The sequence below is a fragment of the Betta splendens genome, chromosome 22, assembly GCF_900634795.4.
Source record: "Betta splendens chromosome 22, fBetSpl5.4, whole genome shotgun sequence".
Taxonomy (NCBI): domain Eukaryota; kingdom Metazoa; phylum Chordata; class Actinopteri; order Anabantiformes; family Osphronemidae; genus Betta; species Betta splendens.
In genome coordinates, this window is record NC_040900.2 from 5,811,007 (window position 1) to 5,830,303 (window position 19,297).

The following is a 19,297-nucleotide window of genomic DNA, read 5'->3' on the forward strand; positions in this document are numbered from 1 at the left end:
CATTTACATTTTTAAACAATTGACATAAAGTTAGTGTTTAGTGAGAATGAGTCAGTTGTCTACAAACCACTAAATATTTTATACAGAGTCAGATAGTTTTATCTTGGTTATCTCAGCAGAGCCTGGGACCTCAGCCAACAGCATGGGAAAGCTGTGAGGTAGTGGGTAGGGAGCATATGGCAGCTTATGGTGCCCCAATGAGGTTCATGCCAGGCAGCAACTTTCCTACAGGGAGTGTTGTAGATACAGAGAAGAACTCCAGCTGCTCATCTGGGTGACCTTCATTACCACAATTAACACGCATGTCATTCATAGGGACACTAGGCCGGGGTGAAGGATGCAGTGTAAGCATGGGCAGAGAGGAGAATGACAAGGACATGATGTAGCTGGCCAGTTAAGAAAAATCTACTGTAATAAGAGATTATTACCCACCGAGCAATTAACAGTCCATTTCTACAAAGTGTTTCTTCTGCACACAATCATCCCAGTAGGAACTGGGTTTTGTAACTTATAAATGCTACATATACTGTACATACTAAATAATTACAGAACAAGATCACTACAAAAGAAACTAGGCATCAAAAAATGACTGCACTGACTTAAGGTAGTTTTATCTAAAATACACAATCCTAGTTACAAATACTCATGACACCATGATTCGTTTCTTGCTATTTTTGAGATAGATGCACATTAAATGCATAATTTATTTTTTGAGAATACACCATTGTTTTGTCTCTTCAAAATTTTTATTTCACAGTTCTAAAATACAGTGGACAAATACATTTTTGGCAAGTCTTGCCGCCTGATGGTTCATTTCATGAAGATAGTAAAATTCCTTTGATTAAAGAACATCTTGTTTAAAATGAACACAGCATCACTAATCACATTAAACAGATACGGTCATGTCTGCCAACTATGAGCAGAGTGAATAAAAATGTGTGTGTATACACACACACTCTTGAAACTCCCCGGCAGGAAGGAGATAGGTCTCCCTTCTCTGTACCGTCAAATGCTTCATGTTGTGAATGTTGGGGTAGAAGTGGAAACCTTTGCTCACATGTTGCTCCCTTTCCGCTGACAATGTAAAATGCTTGTAACTGTTCCAAGCAACCTTCCTTTCCAACAGATTACAGATTTGTTACCAGCAAAAAGGAAAAGGTTTAGCTGAAATGTCCATTTATTTTAATTTCACAACAGGGTTATAAGATGAAAGCCAGGCTAACAAGAAGCTATGTTGGGGGAGGTAGAAGGAGTGTGTGTGTACTTCAGGAAATTTCTGTCCAGCTGCAGCACTGTACCATCTCTTGGCACCGGCTGAATACAACTAAATGACTTGTCCCACAGCTTCACTCACTCCTTCAGTTCTTACTTTGAAGTTCTTGCTCATTCTCTTTTAGTAACTCTCTGCTTGTGGCCCCTGAGGGGAAGGATTAGAAAAGGACTGAGTGAGGGACCTGGAAGAAGCTTTGGACCTTCTCCCAGTCTCTAGCATATGTTGCGTGCACCGTTAAGCACCAAGGTTTGTTAAAACAAAAGTTTTGCTCGCTATTGTCAGTTCTACCGCTCAAGCACTCAAGGCCTTCTTTGAAACAGACATTGGATGGTGACTCTCTGTTTGCAGCAGGACTTGGATCTGCTTGGAGGGCAAAATTCTTCTGTTTTGGGCCTGTACATAAATCCACTCTCCCTTTAAGGAGAGAGATAGAGTTAACTCCAGATGCACTAGCTCAGCAAATCCATGTGCCTCGCTTCAAAATCAATAGTAGTAGCTTTAAAAGGATATAAGAATCATCAGGCTCAGCAAGCATATAACAGTGGAATCAGATACAGCTCTGAATTCATTACATATGACGATATCAACCTGCTATGCTTTATAAGAACCCCTCACTCCCTCATTCTGCAGTCTGACAGTGTATTGGACAAAGGCAAAAGAACATTTACACAAAGTCTAAAACAATAAATGACAATTGGGACACTGCATACATACAATACTGGTAGGTTTTACAGAATAGTTTTGGTACAGACCACTCAGAAAAATCTAATCTGTGTAACTAAGAAACAGAATGGACACACGCACACCAAGTATGGATTGCATTTTCCCCACTGTGTGTTTATGTTTTATTCCACAGTCTATTGAATTGTATGACAGTGCAGAGGTGGTCTAGTGCACTGACTCCTAAGAAACATGGATGTATTTAATTATGGGTGCAGACATGGACAAAGGAGCAGGTGATGGTTTCATAGAGGGACATGCATAAATGTATCAGTTTCTTCAGCCCAAACACATTTTATTTATGCAGGATACATTAGACACCTTTCAGCCATCAAAAGAATTATAAATCAAGTGCATCACATAAATCCACCCCAGGATAATGTCTCTCGTAAACACTGACTGTAGCAGTATAGATGTGTGAATATGGCATGAAGTTAAAAATGTACAGCAAATGCAAACATTAGAGTGTTGCAATAAATAAAACTTAATTATCATTACCACCAGAGGTTCGTTAAATTAAGTAAAAGTCTTTGTGCAAACTGATTCACTGACCTAGAGTGTGTGTAAAATTTTACACTAGCTCATGATCAGTTAAACCAAAATAAAACAATCCGTTTAATTACACAGAGAGAGCCAAGCCCTTAACTCTAATGATTCAGTTTATTCTAAAGAAGGAAAGACCCTGGCATAACCCACAGTAAAGTCAGTAAGGGAGGTAAATAAATTAGATGGCCAAAGCATTCCATTGTGCCTTTGTTAAAGGCTGGAAAGACAGATGGCACTTGCCACTGGGAGGAACATTATCAAGCTGCCTTTTCTGAAATGCTGTGGTTGCTCGTGAACACGATAATCCACTGGAGCAAGAAGGGAACCACACCTTGTCTGCTGCCGTTATTGCAAGCTGGAACTATAAGTGAACCTCCAGGTAGGAAGTGGCTCCTTAGGCATCAATTTCAAACTCACATAAAAAGGTCCTAAAAGATGGAGCCTAAACAGAACATTTTAGACACTGAGGATTTTTCCAAACATACAATCATCAAAAAAAAAATAAAAAAAAAAAAAAAATCACAAGATTCCTGCTAGAGAGTGTGATGCATCCGATTGTCCCTGAAAGAAAAACAGGCAGCATGTGCAACCACAGCCCGTTCGGACAGAACACCAACTGGCTGTCAAACAATAATGGACAACTGAGCCGATGGAGGAAGATGGCAAACTGTCAGACGTACTGGGACTTAAACTGATTCACCCAAAAAGAGGAGAAAAATGTAATTCCCAGCAGACTGGATGAAACACAGTGGTCCTTTCTACAGAGAGAGGCCTTTGTATGCACAGCACCACACGCTCAGTCCACCTGCAGAGAACCTAAGTCTTTCATCTATCCGCCCTCCACCTGCTGGGAGTGTATGTGTGGACTCCTTAGACTGACCAAGTGGACAAGACATCAGAAATGATGCAACCGCTATTATGCAACTGCCTGCAGCCACTGTCCTTTAACATGCCTGTAATCTACATATTAAATTGGATAAATTGAGTTAAAAATCACTACCACTAATTACACACACACACACAACACATGAAAAAGGGGTAAGGTGTTGGTAAACCACATTCAATAACATTTATGATTTAAAAAAATGTTGAAAGGCAGGCAAACAATGATTTGGTGAGATCAAAGAGTCTTGTTTTTGGTTTAACACCTCTGCCATTGTACTGGTTTGCTTTTCATTTCTGTGAATAACTTCATTGTTTTTTAGGGCTAATCTCAAGTCACTCAAGCACCGCCACCATTTCCATAACTAAAGGCTTTCAGTGGTTGGAGAAGATCTGAGGGGGGGAAATGCTGACATAAGTGAGTGTAGGAGTTAGAGGTGCCAATAGTAAGTGTTTTACACTGTAGTCAGGCTGCTGCAAGAACCTAATTAGTCTCGGTAAACCTCTAGTGATAAAGAGGTTTGGATGTGTACTTTTATTGAGGAATGACATACTAATGAGCTTTATCTGGTCCCAGCTAGTAAAAACTGGGAGGCCAGAATTAGTCACTGTATATACACCGGTCATGAAAGGAATTCACAGAAGGCAACATTCTCCACAGCAGACCACCAGCACAGCCTGGCTAAACTCATTAATAAACATTTGTCCAGACGGAGACATTTTCAAAGTACAAAATGTGCACAAAAAAGAAGATTTTCTCCTAATTATATACCATCCGAGAATTTATTCCTCTACCGTTAAGTTTCTACATCAGCCAGGACTAATAAATATAACTGACATGTTGTAGGAGGCAGAAGGTAGAGCAGCCATTTCTGTCATGTGTCAAAATGTCTTTGGGCAAGACACTGAAGTCGCGACAGGTGAGTCAGACTATCTGCATGGCAACTCTCCAACTCTATCAGTGTGTGTGTAATGCTGGATAGACTTGTAAAAGCACTAGTTTTTTTCCTGCGATCAGCTAAAGCAACAGCATCAGGGCCAGAATGCATACAAAGCTGAAAGAAACCCTGTTGGCAGACATTTCTGTCACTGCAGCCCAAAAAGATGTTAATAACGTGCAAAGACACAAACAGAAGGGGCAAAAAGGAAGTGGTGAGAATCATGAAAGACACCTCAAACGAGTTGAAAAAAAAGTAGACTAACAAGATAACCTCAGTGAAACTTCGCCATCTTATCTGGCTTAAAAAGCTTCACGTCTCCTGCCCTGCATTCTGCAGGAGGTCCAACCCTTCAGTCCTAAGTTCCAGTGATAACGGCACTACTTGAAGCCAGTGATCAAAGACAAAGCTCGCAAACCTTCACAGTCATTTTTAGTTTTTTGAGCCTTTTCTTGGCTCTCGCATAGTTCAAAGTCATCAAGAACGTCAAGATTTTTTTTTTATTTTTTTATATGAATGTCTAAGAAACCTCAGCACAGGCAAATAAAATCCAATGTTAACAACAGAGCTTCATAATAAATTGAGAACATTTTTTGGTAAAAAGGTTTTGGATGTATTAGACAACATAATTATTCTTTAAATAAATTAGATTAACAGTGACACCCTGGTATTTCCACTTGCACCCATCTCAGCATCAAAATCATGGGCCTCAGGCTGCCTCTACAGCACAACTGCTATTACTGTTTGCTTCCTTTAGCCAGAGATTACATAAGTCCGCCCAAGTATAGCCCTTAGGCATCAACTATCTGCTACTGTAGCCATGAGATTGTCAGCGACACTCTTCCCCTATTGTTATACTGTTCTTAAGACACGCTGAAAAGTCAGACACACCAGTCCTGTATGCAGTGAGGCAAACACAGGCTGGTTTCACTGTGCACTGGAGGCACACACACACACACACACACACACACTAACTCAGAACAATGCTTGGCTGGCTTAAAGAAATGCCACATGACTACATAACACTGCCTGCCTTTACTACTGTGCTCCCACGTATGATACAAAGCAGCAGCTTGCAGGAGACTAATATAGGACAGGCAGAAAAAGACCTTTTAACAGGCAGGACTATGGCAGGAGATTAACTTTTATATGGTACAGTAGTTGTGACCTAACTGCAGTTTTATGATTTGTTTTAAAACGCTGAGCAATATCCATTCACACATACAGAGCATTGCTCTTCGAAGGGCAATGGAATTTAACATGTTCCATCTTTATATGATCAACAAAAAGCTTTTCAGCACAAGAATGAAACAGCCTCCAACATCAAGCTCATCCATTCAGCTGGGTTACATAAAAAGTAAATGAAGTAAGACTGCAGCCCACAGCGCTTTAGTCACACACGCAGCATGGTTGGGGTCACTACCTGTAGGCACTCACTTGCTTAAAACCTGAGGAGGTTCAAACTGTCAGATGCATCCAGCTGATGTATAATTCAGGAATTTAAGACCCTGCCTGTCTGACAAATATCTAATACTTATTAAATGAAACTCAAAGTCATCAATAACAAAACTTTGGATCTTTTGTCATTTGCAACTAAAAGTGTTACATACAATTTAATGATAATGTTACTAGAACAATAGATGTGTAATTGATTTTCATAAATGCTGCTGGCACTAAAATTAAAATGTTCTCCGTTTTCCAAGTGAATAACATTCAGACTAATTTAATTAACAAGCAATATCTCAGCTAATGTTCAAATGTGGAAAAAACTAAATAATTTAAACCTCAATTCCCGATGAACCAATTATATAATTAAAAGGGTAAATCTAATCTATTTACAAATGACTGACCTGAAGTCCAGTAGTAATTGATTTAGAGTGTCAACCTACTGACAGAGGAAACGTAAACACGTTCATCAGTGTGAACATTAGTGGGAGAATGAATGGAGATGTGTTAGATGTTGTAACTTCACCATTAAGAAAAAAAACAATCTGAACAGAAAACAATTTCTCTGACCTGAAACACAGATGAAAGTGTAGTAGTCCCCCTGACCACCAGTGGCCAGGAAGGGGATTTTCTTTTTTGTCCTCCGTTTCACCTGCACAGCTGCAAGCATCTTCTCATCATGAGGTACGAAAACCTCCTTGTTAATCGCCGACTTGGTACTCATCTCTCGACGGGCAGGAGGCAACAGTTGACAATTGTGGAGTTTTAAAGTGGAGAGAACGAGATCCACCGTTCACTGAAGGGGAGAGGGAAAAAAAGTGTAATCAAGCTGGATGAAATTGAACAAGTTCAAGAGCACCAAAAGATTCCTAAAATACAAATAATCATCAATTGCGCTATTGGATTGACTGAAGGTTTAAGGTGAGTGTGTAATTGTGTTTGGAGGCATGGGTTTTATTGAGCCCAGCACACAGTCGCCTTGGCGGAGTTCTAGACTAGATAAAACAGCATAGTCCCCTTTTACATACATTTGTAACATTAGCTAGATAAATCCTGGCGTTAAACCACAGTTGTGTAAGCCTCCTGTGTGTTCACAGGCCCATCACTTCTGCCAGCCTCAGGAACTACACAAAACCCATCTGACCTGACAAGTTTCAATAATGAAGGTGGGAATAAGAGCTTCGACACTCGAGACTGGTTGTGTCTTAATGTCGTTTTGCTCGAAGTCACTAAATGCTTTGAAATCTTCTGCTTGAATGCGCTTCCATTCAGAGACTGAATGCTGAAGCTGTTAAAAGTACTGCTCACAGAAAGGACGACCACACAACATCTCATATTGAATTTATTTCTTTGTGTCTGGGATTATACTACGACACACAGCAGTTTCCACAAAACTGTGCTTAGGTGGCGGAACTGTGCTCAAGTGATGATACAGCCATAAAGACGTTAATTAGGTCCAAAATGCTCTCCTGAGAACAGTGGTGCTTAATCATTTTCCCAGTCAAACTTGATATGAACAGGCTCACACAAGCCCTCCTGACCGCACAGCCCACCCTGACAGACAAATATAACTGTCACTCTCAACCAGTGAGTGACTTATGCTGCCACGAGGCGAGGCCAGAATAGAAAACAATGCCTTCATCAAACTGGGTTCTTAATAACAGGCCACATTCACAAAGTTGTACTGTAGAAGTGCAGTTCCCCTGGTCTGCAAAGCCATTCAGATTTTATTGATGATCACACTTGACTATTCCAACTATTATTAAAAGGTAAACTTGCAGATGTGCAGCCAAACATGCTCGCGCCCCCCCATAAACTAAGCGACTGAAAGGCTGGCATTGAATGGGGTCATTGTTAAGACGGTCAAAAGGAATTCTCGAACAGCAGCAGGCTGCTCTGGACACAACAACAGTGCCACGTTACAGTGAACTCTAACAAATCTTGTTCTTTCTGCTGGTGGAGTGGTTCTTAAAGTGGCCGTCGCTTAAATCAGTGTGTGCATCAAAGTTCAAAACTCGCAATTTCAAAACAACAGAACTACTGGAAAAAAAAAAATCCAGACAATGTCTCGTCTCAAAGATGCACTTAATTAAAGATTCTACAGTTCAACCCAGCAGAGTTTCTCAACGCGGAAGTCCTAATCTATAGCATCTCTTGCTCTTCTCCATCACATCCACCAACCTCCAGCTGAGAACAAAAGGCTGAGCCATGTCTCTGCAATCTGTCACCGAGCAAAGGGGAGTGCTTATCCCCCCCTAAGGTGGCCCACTGAAGCATGGGGGAAGAAGGGAACGGGGGGCGTGCGGAGGAAGAGAAGGAGAAGACAGAAGCCTGCAGGCAGTAAAATGTAGCCAGCTACGATGCATGGCTTATGGTGAGACTTTGAGCAGTTTTATGTAATACTCAGTGCAGAGCTGAGTAGCTGTACTGGTGGGAGCCAAGGAAACACAGTGGCGGTGAAAACAACGTACATATTTTATAGCTGCTTATCACCCCGTTTCCAAAAACACTTCATTAACTGTGGTTGTGCGCTGCCAGGCGGCCAAATAAGTTCCTTTGTCTCTGCTTTCTCTTGCTCGGTGTGTTAATGTGGAATCCCTTCAGTATGTGCTGACAACTCTCCCGAGGAGTGGAATGGGGTCTGCCGGTTGTACAGCCACTACTTTAGGGAGCAACAAGGTTCTGCTCTCCTGTGCACTCATACTGTATGTGGCTGTGAACCTGCCTCAGTAGCAGCAGCTAAAGCAGATGAAAGGGCAGAATGAGACAGGTGGCTCCTTCATTTGCTTGGGAGAGCCATACAGTAACATATTGAATTGAAACCCACATCTGGCATCGGTTAGACATCCAGTCAGAGGGAATAATCAAATACAGGCTAGTGATTATGCTTCTTGAGTAAACACAGTTCTAAGTGTTGGGCAAAACATTTAGGTCTGAAGCATGAACCCATTTTCTTTTTAGTATAAAATGAATGTCAGCACATGCATCAGAAAAAGACAGATAAGCATGAGAAAATGCATTTTTGTGCCTTATCTTTACTCCTTAGAGAATGGCTGCATTTTTGACTGTTTGCTGGACATAGGAAAACTAAAAGGTCCCTCTGCTGCCAAAAGTCAGTGTAACATGTAATATTGGTGTCTTGGACTAATGCAATAATAAATAAAAAAGGCCAGTTTACACATTATTTTTGTAAATGATAAGAGTAATCTGTTAGGTAATAAAGTATATGCCTGCTGTTAATGCTCGATTCTTGTGTCAGTCAGGTCTGAGTAATGAGCGGCCGTGGCTGTTTTGCTCGCTCCATCAGAAAAACTGGGAGGTGGATCAACAGTAGATGAAACAAGCTTTCACTCGAGTCGAATGATTATTCTATAATCATAATAATCAGTGATTATTCTATAATCATTCGTTTAGAATTACCCCCCATTGCAACTGAAATAAAAAATGTGAGCTGACTAAACGTTATCCTATAGCCTATAAGCATAAAACAAGTCTAATCCGTTACTTCTATTCACCCATTAGCTCACACAGTCACACATCCTAAGACACTGATGGGCAGGTTGGGTGTGTTGACCTAGGACGTGATGACATGAGGAGGAGCCAGGAATTCAAGCTCTAATGTCTACACAACTGCTCTACCTCCTTAACCACATAATGACATTTCTCTAGAATTTCGTCCTTACATCCATTACCCCCACACATATTTAACAGAAAATTTTGTACAAAAAAAAGCATCTTTTATTTCACTCATTGTGGAAAAACACATCACCTCATCTGCAGCCTCTCATCCATGGCTTTCAGTTTACTTATGGCTTAGTACAAGGTCTTGATTTGTTCTGAGAGAAAATCCTCCCACACTGTGCACATCTGTACAAAGTACATCTTCAGAGAATGATATCATACAACTGACTGCTCTGAGTAGTAGCCAACATCTCAACATGCACATATGGTGAATGTTACTCCTCATAAAATAATTACCATAATACACAGTCTACCCTGCTGTTTAGCCGAATCAATGCCAGCCTGTCATATAAAAAAATCTAATCTAATGTTGTTATTGCACTAGAGCATACAAGTGTGTTAACACACAGCGAAAAGATTTTAGTCATTTGAAAGTGTGATGTTTACAAGCCAAAAGTTATGTTACACAGCAATGTTTACTTTAATTTAAATCAACCATTAAAGTAAAACCATCAGACCATCCCTAACATCTACTTTTTCTGAAGTTTCAACCCAAAATGAAAAGTAAAATGAATAAAATTAACAGTCCAATCTGAGAGGCGGTTGTGTGCGGATGAGAACTAGAAACTAACAATATTACGTAATGTCACAAGGATTTATGTCAAACTTTTGTAGGTTTCTAGTCGAGCTTTGGTTCTGAGCTGCGGTTCTGAGTCTTGGGGTATTTAGTTACACACTCGTGTTAAAAAGAAACTGCGTTTTTTTTTCCAACGTCTGTTTAGTGTTCAACCCAACAAAGCCCTGCATTCCCCACAACAAAGTCACATGTCACTGCAACTTTGGCGACACGAGAAATAAGGTCGTCTTCAAGTCCTGTGCTCAGCGTTGCACGAAATACACAAAACCAAGTGATTTATTATTTGCCACTTTGAAACAAGATATTGAAATTTGAACTGTACTTACACATTTGTGTACAAGGACAAGAGTGAGTGGTGAAAACCACTAAATTAGAGAAAAATTAGAGCCCTCCATGAAGATTAGAGCCTTATTCCTTTACCAAAACATGGCTTGAAAGGACATTTTCTTGGGCGACTCAGCTTTTAGTGAAAGTTATATAGTGCCACTGATATACTGTATGAATCAATGAATGACATGGCAGCCCCCCAAATGAGCTCATTCTTTATAGGCTGGCACCTAATTGCAATAAAGCATTGGAGGTAAAGGACACTGCTCTGGTAATCAGCAGAAAAGCCAAAATCGGGCACTTGCAAATAGATAATGTCAAACCATCAGCAAGAATTATAAAAACAGTTACTGACTCATGAACTAGAGCAGTAATTGACACATCAATGCTGTTACAGATAAAATAAAGGGTAACAGATTCCTTGTAGTTCAATAAGTGATATAATGTTTGTTTTTTTACATTAGAGAATCAAAAAGGTCCTTATATTTTTATGGAAACATTTTTTTATTACAAACATGTGAAGGACGAGGATAAAAGGAGAAGTGTTACAGCTCATCTGGATCAATAAACCCTCCAGGTCCCCGTAAAACGTGAAGTATTGGATCTCTGATGGTTGTGGTGTACTTTATTGTGAAATATCTGAAGCATCGCATTATCCTCACACAAGGACACAGTCATGTTTAAATAACCACCAAAAGCCTACTTCAGCTCGGTCGTTTAAAATCGTATGACAGTCCAAGGGAAGCAAACACAGATGACAGACTAAAGCAAATACGTCTGTTTGTCAGCAACGACACGGGAGCGCAGCACACACGCGCAGAAAGGCTGCCATTCAAGTTGGACCACACTCCTTTCGATCTCTGAGTCACAAACAGACGCGGAGCAGAGCGGCTTGCAGACTTGTTCCACCAAACCAAGTATCGACTGGAGGTTTCTGAGAGGACGCGGTGTCGGCGTTCGACGCGACGGCCCCAGCGCGGGGAGGCGCGCCTCACGCGCGCGAGAGCGGATTGATTTTACGGCAAGTTATCGCAAAACGTCCGAGTTGTTGTCCGCGGCCGCGCGAACGGCGTCACGTCAACTTGTTTGTTTTAGACGGGGCCGCGCAGACGTGTGCAATCCGGCGCTCGGGCGATTAAAACACACGTGAAAAACGCAACGTTGATTACGTTGGGCGTCCAGGTGCACGTGCACTGTCAGTTAATGAGAAGCGCGCGCGCGCACACTGGTTCTGATCGCATCGTCAACTGGCTGAACGCTGTGCCAGATGGTTATCGATGATGTACAAGCAGTTGCTTCAGCGCAAATAAAACGCCAATTAAACTTTCTCCTGTTTTAAGGAAAACTCACTATGACATGAATTAAATAAGACACGCGGTTTGGCGTTAACGTTACTCACCGTTGTGTTGGAGCGACGCTTCCCACGTGCGTTAACTAGCTCACAAATCCTCCGTCTGAACGTCCCCAGCTCCTGTCACAGTTCTCTTTCCTCTTCCTCAGCCTGCCGCTTCCTTATTACTTGCACTTTGCTCAGACTGGGCGGCAGCATTGCGCGTTTGGCATCGCGTCGGACCGCACTTCCACAACAGCTGCTGGTCGCTACGCGTCGCCAGGAGAGTTTGCTTTCCCCGCTGCTGCGTGTGCGCAGGGACCGTCTCGTCTGCTCGTAGTGGCTGCGCGAGCGCGCGGATGGGGAACCAGTGGCAGGTTCCCAGGCACGCCAGCCGAGCAGCCAATCACAAGCGGCGTCACGTTCCACGTAGGCTGCGTCTCGCGACTGCGTGCTCTGGGGGTCTCTTTGCGGTGCGAACACGCGAAGAAGAAAGTGTCCAGGAAAATGTCCGAGACGAGTGTTGTTTTTTTTAAAATTAAGGTTACATGTAAAAACACCTGTGCTGTTTTAGTACTTTTTACGCAAAGGTCACGTCACTTGACCACTGAGCAGCGAGTGGTTAATGTCAGATGAATTTTATTCTCAATAACTTTAATTTAAACTCTAAATAGTGTTTATCTTCAGTAACATCAACAGAGTATTCAGTAGCATATTCCCAAAGATTACACTCAAAGTTCTGTCAAACATTACAAATGTCTGAATTACTACTAAGCACTACTTAGTTAACCAGACTCACTAACAAATGCCGGTCTGGTTTTTATTATCTTTGATTATAGCTGGCTTTCAAATTATGACTGAATCATATCTTGAACATTCTCCAAGGCCCTGTAAAAAGGGAGCTCACCCTTTATAAACATAGTTCACGATAGAAAATTACTTTGGAGGCCTGCTAGAGTCAAGGACATAATACACTGAGATAATAATATAGTGTTAGGGAATTTATTGTATTGTCCTGATTAGTACAGCAACGTAATACCTGAATGAATGTTAACTATGTAATTCCCCTGAATTATAACTGAAAGTAAACTTAGACTAAGTTTTGTTCTGACTGCATTCTTCTATTGTACAGTGTGGCTTATCAAATTTAACTATTGTATTTCGCTAAGTGACACTGGTGGCATACAATTATATTTATTAACAATTATATACTTGTTTCTGTGATTCAGCTCTTGCTTATCTATAATAAGTGGAAATAACAAAAGCAAAAGCTCCATAGCCAGTTTCAGAACCTACACGCATGCAGGGCACGTTACAGCGATATTTCAAGTCCATAAACTGATAGAAAATTATAAAGTGGAAGTGGAAGCAACACATTTTCTAGATTATATTTTTTTGCCTCCGATTTTAAATATAGAACCACAGCACCACAAAAGTAATATTTCCCAAGTTACCAATAAAAAAGCAGTGTAATGCTTCGCATGAGGCAGAGCCACTGTACCTGAAGATTCTTCGACAGCTCACCCCGGATTTTTATGGGGGGTGTAAACGTTTAACTCCTAAACTTCCGGCAGATGTTTTGTAGACTTGAGTTTTATTTTTTTTAGCCTGTCTCAGAGGAATTCACACAAAAAGAGGAAGCTGAATATGAGTGTTTGTGTTTTTGTCTGTCCAATGTTCTGCGTGGCTGATTGTGACTCATCCAGTGTCTCCACAGAGTTTCACATGTAATTCCTCCCGTTCATTGTGAGCAGACTTGGATGCGGCTGCTTCATCTGAAATCGTTTGTTATTCATTTGCTTCTGTTCTTTGCCGTTGGGTGTTTGCGGCCGATCGTTACCGTGTTGCAACGGGATATTCTGACCATTCAAATCGTCATAATGTGTCATTGTAAACACGGGTCTCTGCTTATTTGTTCTCCAGCAGATGCCACTCGCTAATCAGTAAAAGCCAGAGATGGTATGAGCAGAATAAAGGTTAAACAGTTCCACTTGAGGCTGACAAACCGCAGTCGCATAACCAAATATGAAAGTTCATGATTCCTCACAAATCTCATTCAAAACACGTTGCAGGTCTTTAAACGTCTGTGCTACAGTAAACAATATACTCCTCAAAAGGCGCCGTGCTAAGCAAAATCGGCTTTAGCGGCACATGTCATTTAGTTTGGCACTGATGAGAATAAAGTCTTCATCATCACACAGACCAGAGGCTGGAGCTCTGGAGACAAACAAGTCTTTAATCCATGCCGGCAAAAAGTCCAGCGCGGCAACTGACACGTCGATAATCAAATATGAATGTTCTTTATTGCTCAGCCCTTGATGCTTTCTCTCGGATCATATTACAATTTGTCTAGCTTTGTCATTCCACGCTTCGCCAAGCTGTTTCACCATCTGCTACAGCATGTGGTAATAGATCCTGTCAAGAGTTTAGACGTGAAAAATGCCTGTAGGATCTTTTGAATCTTTCCTTTTTTATGTCTACTATTAGACGATTCGCTTTGATTTACTCGGGCTGCTCTATTCAGTGTAGATCTTTATGTGAGAGGGAAGGTCTTGCTGCTATGTGGCTACGAGGCCTCTGGGACAGCAGCTAGAAGGCACTGGATGCCGAGACGCTGTGGAAACTGTGGAGCTGCTCTTCAGCTCGGCGCTGCGCGAGCAAACGGTGTCACATAATGAGTAACTTTTTCCAGGTGGAGGGAAAAGAAGAGCAGTCCAGAGGGGGAAACGGTGCATAGGCACACACACACACACACACACACACACACACACACACACACACACACACACACACACACACACACACACACACACACACACACACACACACACACAGGGGGTTAAAAGGGCATTAGCTGTTTCCTGCTGGTGAACTGGGCTTTCAGGCAGCGGAGTCTGTCCCTGATGAAAGAGTCAAAACACTGAACTGCGTCTAAAGAACAAGCGCGATCACCCGCTAACAGCCTGCCGCTGCTCGTTGCTCAACGCAGGACCGAGGCTGGGCTTTGGATGCGTGACACACCGCAGAGACTCAAACATCCTCCAGGTTTTTGCTCATGTGGCTTGAAGTTTCCGCGATGTGTGAGAGGATTGGAATCTTCTGGAGAGCGGACAGGCACCACTCGCGGCTTCTTCCAGAGATTTATTTTATGTCGAAAACAAACACTACTGTGGACAAAGCAGCACTACTGGTTTCCAGTCATGCGCCAAACTCTGAGGAATGTTTCAGAGCACCGTTAAATTGAATTTAAATGCGTCAGTATCTTGTGAACTTGTCCCTGTAATGAGTACGACATTTGTTTTGACATCTGGATATTAAAACGTGCTTGAATGGTTTTTACTACGCTTCACAGACGTTACCTGTAGGCAGGTGCTGCCGTCAGATTTCCTCCCAGGAGCCTCTCATTCTGAGCTCTATCTTGTTCCCAGTCTTTCGAACCCTCCTCCCAGAATCCTGCAAAACATAAACATCCTTCCAGCGTGTGACGTTACCTAAGGGGCCGAGCAGACTGTTTGGATTAGGGAGAACAAGGTGCCTCAGTCCCCATGGTGAGCAGGGTAAACACTGGGACTGAGTGGAGCAGTGTGGACCTCCACGCACTGACCCCGTCCGTCTCCCCTGCGTCTCCCCGCTGCACTAATCAAACACTCACCTCCTGCGCCTGGTTGTTTACTCGTCCCACTGCGAGGCAGCGAACGCACACGTCGGAGCGGGCGAGAGCGCGTTGTGGTCGCGCCGACCTGCGCGTTTGTGCACGACTTCAAAACCCGCACGCTCTTTTATGTGGAGGCAGGAAGTTTCACGCTGCCCCGGACACATTATTGAACAAGGTGAAGCGTGACGACGGCTGTAATAATTCTTGAGTCGTATGAAATGAGAAAGCGCTCAGACCTCTGCTGTGGTGCAAACATCTGGTCTCTCTCACGTGGTCTATGCCATTAAATTGCTCTTTTTGTGTTTTCTGCCTTTTGCTGTTTGTGTTGAATTAACTTTCTCTGTGTTTTGGCTTCGTGGTAAAATTTGAAAATACCTGAACTCATCAGACTCTGTTACTGCAGTGTTGTGTTCAGTGTAGCATGGAAAAACAAATTGGTTCTCACTGAGAAATTAGGAGAATGTGTTTTATGAGTCTTTGATTGGTCCAGAGTATCTTTCCCATTATACTGTAGGAACTATATCATCTTCCAAGCTTTGAGGGAACAGTACAATCCCACATCTTTCAAATAATCCCCAAAACAGTTTCTATGACATGCCTGGCTTTTTTTGAGTGTGAATTTTGGGACCAGACATTAAAGCGACAGGCTTTGGCGGAGGCACTGAGCATTCCTTGGCCGAAGACATCCAGTTTAATTAGATTTGAGGCAGATATTAACCATCCATCATCTCAATGCCCAGACAGCAGTAATGTCTTTCATATTCACATCAATCACAGCCGCTTTGTCGCATTTTAAAAACCCAGCGAAGAAATTTGGTTTCTGTCCCTGTTTTGACTTCTACATTACAAAAACAAGATGGCGGCTCAATCAATGACAAATTTAGTTTAAGCATTTAAAAAATCAATATTTAATTAAAGTCAGTCCCTGGGTTTATGAGAAAAACAGGGTGGTCTTGACAATCTTACAATATTATTACAGAATTGACTTCACGTTATTGAAGAGTTTCTTCTTTGCATTCAAATAAAATGCTTCCTGCTTTTTTACTCTGCATCGTTTAGAACAATATAAACTGTCCTATCGTATCACATACTGTAGGAAGAATCATTGTGCAAGATGTGCTACAAAACATCCTTATATAAATCTTATTTAAACCTGCTTTACAGGCAAGAAACGACGTGCAATGCAAAATATTTCATATTTGTCGTCGGAGCCGTTCTCTGTTTGATACTTCCTGCATTGTGCCGACACTGTAGAAGCCTTTAATCTCACTCGGCCACCACCGGCGCCACCTTCATTCAAGCCATTGTGAATCAAAGTGAATCCTCGGAGGTGTGCTGAAGTCAGATTTCAGAGCAACTCACTGGGCAAGAGCCTGTAATGGAGCCACAGCCCATTAAACTCTGCAAACTGAATCCATCTCGGCGGCGGCGGACAGACAGGTGAGTGATGGCCGTGTGGGGGAGTGGAGCTGATATTAGTAGCGTGTGGTGCTTTGTCTCCATAAAAATAACTCATTATACTTTAAAGGAAGTTTTGCTGCAGTATTCCAGTAAACATAGACTGATGTGCTTTGATAAATGCATTGTTCTCACTTTAGGCATTAGGAATGCTGAGACGGACACTCAGTGTATTGAGAACCTGGACTCATGTTGAGACGTCTGGGGACAATGTGGTGCAACTGAAACGAAAGATGAAGATAATGAGGTCCTAAAGGATGATGGTGTTGGAAATGGTGCTATTGATCCAAAGGGATCTATTTACAGTATAAACACCTCAATTACCTTAATATTACACTGAGGTGCTGTTCTGATGTAATGTCTTTATTGGACATCTCGCTCTGGGTCCCATGTCACGCTCCTCCTGCATCTTTGAAACTTACATGGCTCCTATTGATTCCTACGCTGTTATTATTTTCGTGAAACACTTCCAGGATTCTTTTCCGGCGTGTCTGGCGAATCAGCAGCCTCCCGCTCCTTCGCTGCCCTGGGCGAAAAACAACTTTTCCCACCAGCTCAAAACGAAGGCGGCCTTTTAAATGGCATCGACTTGGCTGAGGAACGAGATTTACCCCAATAGAACAGGTTTCAGTGAGTGCGCTGATGCAAATTATCCAATCTTGTGCAACAGTGCTTAAAGCCAAGTGGTCCCCGAGGGAGAAGTGATCACTTTAGAAAGACTCCCACAGCAAATAGCCTGGGAGAAGACTTAACTCGCTCTAGCTGTAGTTATAATTTGACATACACACACACACACACACACACACACAGACACACACACACACACACACACACACACACAAAGCGTGTTTGCTCGTGCGTGTGCCTGTAGGCCCGTGCCGTCCTCGCGCGCCGCACAAAGTGATGATGCAAGCGTTTTTGGCGGAAAAACGCAGCCGTGTCATCTCTCTCTCAGCGGCATGTGACATGACCTCACCCGCTCACAGGACACCCTGCGGATCGGCCCCGGGGCCCCAATGACACGCCTCCAAGCATGTACGCTGGCGTAAGATGCTGTTTATTGCCTGAGGCACGAATCAGACCGAGTCAGTGATCGTCTTTAAAAGCAAACGCCTCTCCTCAAGATAAAATCCCCTCCTATCTGTTATCCGCCAGCATCTAGACGGACGCTTCAGACACAGCGTGAAGCGGCTGAGAGTGAAAATGAACAGGAATCCTGTGGTCCTGCTCTAATCTTTGAACCGCAAAGAGCTTTAGCCAGAACACACGTCTTCCAGGAACCTTTAGCTCCACAGCGTCGCCTAATTGATGACTGGAAGATAAGAGTCTTGGCAGCCATTAGTGTTTAGCCTTCTCCATGGAAACATATCCAGACTGCACCGTCCAAGACCAACACAGTAACATATGGAACCTGTTTAAGGTGGATGTTGTACATATGATGAAAACAAATTAAACTATTGATTATTGAACTTTATACTATTTATGTTATATGTACACAAATTATCCAGAGCTCATTTATCTCATTTAAAAGCACATGGAATTTGAATTGATGTCACTGTGGCACCAGAGGGAAGTGAGGTGGGCAGTGAATGAATGTGATCAAAGCAGTGAGCTGAGTGGATCCGTCCCCATGTCATCACTTTCTATCATCCTAACCTCATGAAATGCATCCTGACTCACCTCCTGACAGTTGGCGGCAGCGGTGGAAGAAAGAGCATGAAAACCCAGTGATCGCCGCGAGGTCGGAACGCCGGTCCGAGGAGAAAATGCACTTTTCCTCAAGAGAAGTTAAAGGAAGGACTAAAAGTAGCTCATCAACACATCTGCTGTCACGGATGACATTATCTGCAGAACTTCACTCCCTGCAGGCGAAAGGGTGAATGTCGCCATCGCTTTGCCAGAGAGGGATCCCTGTGACATTAACAATGACATTAAGTGGCCGTGAAGTTCAGGAGAGACGGGAGCAGAGCTCAACCCTCCGTTCGAGGGGGAGGCAGCTGCTGTGTCGAGTCCAACAGGTGGCGCTCCCTCAGCGGCGTCTTCAAACGTCACCGTCAAGCGCGCCTCCGTGTTTTTCATGTTGTCATCCAGGAATCCGAGGAATCCGACGCCGCTGGGTGGAGCCACAGCTGAGGCTCCACTTCGCATCAGGCTGTTGACACAATCGTCTGGGTCCGGCTGCAGCAGGGGCTGAATGAAGAACGTCAGAGGCTTCAAAGGAACCGGACCCCTCCACGTCCACAGGACATCTATCTGTGTCATCAAAGCCCAAGTGTCCAGGGAAGAGATTTCATTGTTGAAATCATAAACAGCCCTGAGAGGGGAACAATTATGTGCCCAACCTTTAAACTGTCACCTGCTCCCACTACTGTCTGTGTTTAACCTATTTCACCCAGGCCGCAGG

The 19,297-nt window shown here is 42.9% G+C and overlaps 1 protein-coding gene across 2 annotated transcripts in view; it reads right to left on the reverse strand.

Annotated features, from left to right (window-relative positions):
- stxbp6 (syntaxin binding protein 6 (amisyn)) overlaps positions 1 to 12,212 on the reverse strand; it is a 38,926-nt gene extending 26,714 nt beyond the window's left edge. The window contains exons 1-2 of one of the 2 annotated variants that reach the window (XM_029138798.3): positions 11,850 to 12,212; positions 6,376 to 6,601 (exon numbers count right to left, since the gene is read on the reverse strand). In XM_029138798.3, coding sequence (XP_028994631.1) covers positions 6,376 to 6,529 — 154 coding nt within the window. In that variant the 5' untranslated portion in view covers positions 6,530 to 6,601; positions 11,850 to 12,212. The remainder of the gene's footprint in view (positions 1 to 6,375; positions 6,602 to 11,849) is intronic. The other variant, XM_029138799.3, reaches the window with a different exon arrangement.
- Between the last annotated feature and the right edge of the window lie 7,085 nt (positions 12,213 to 19,297).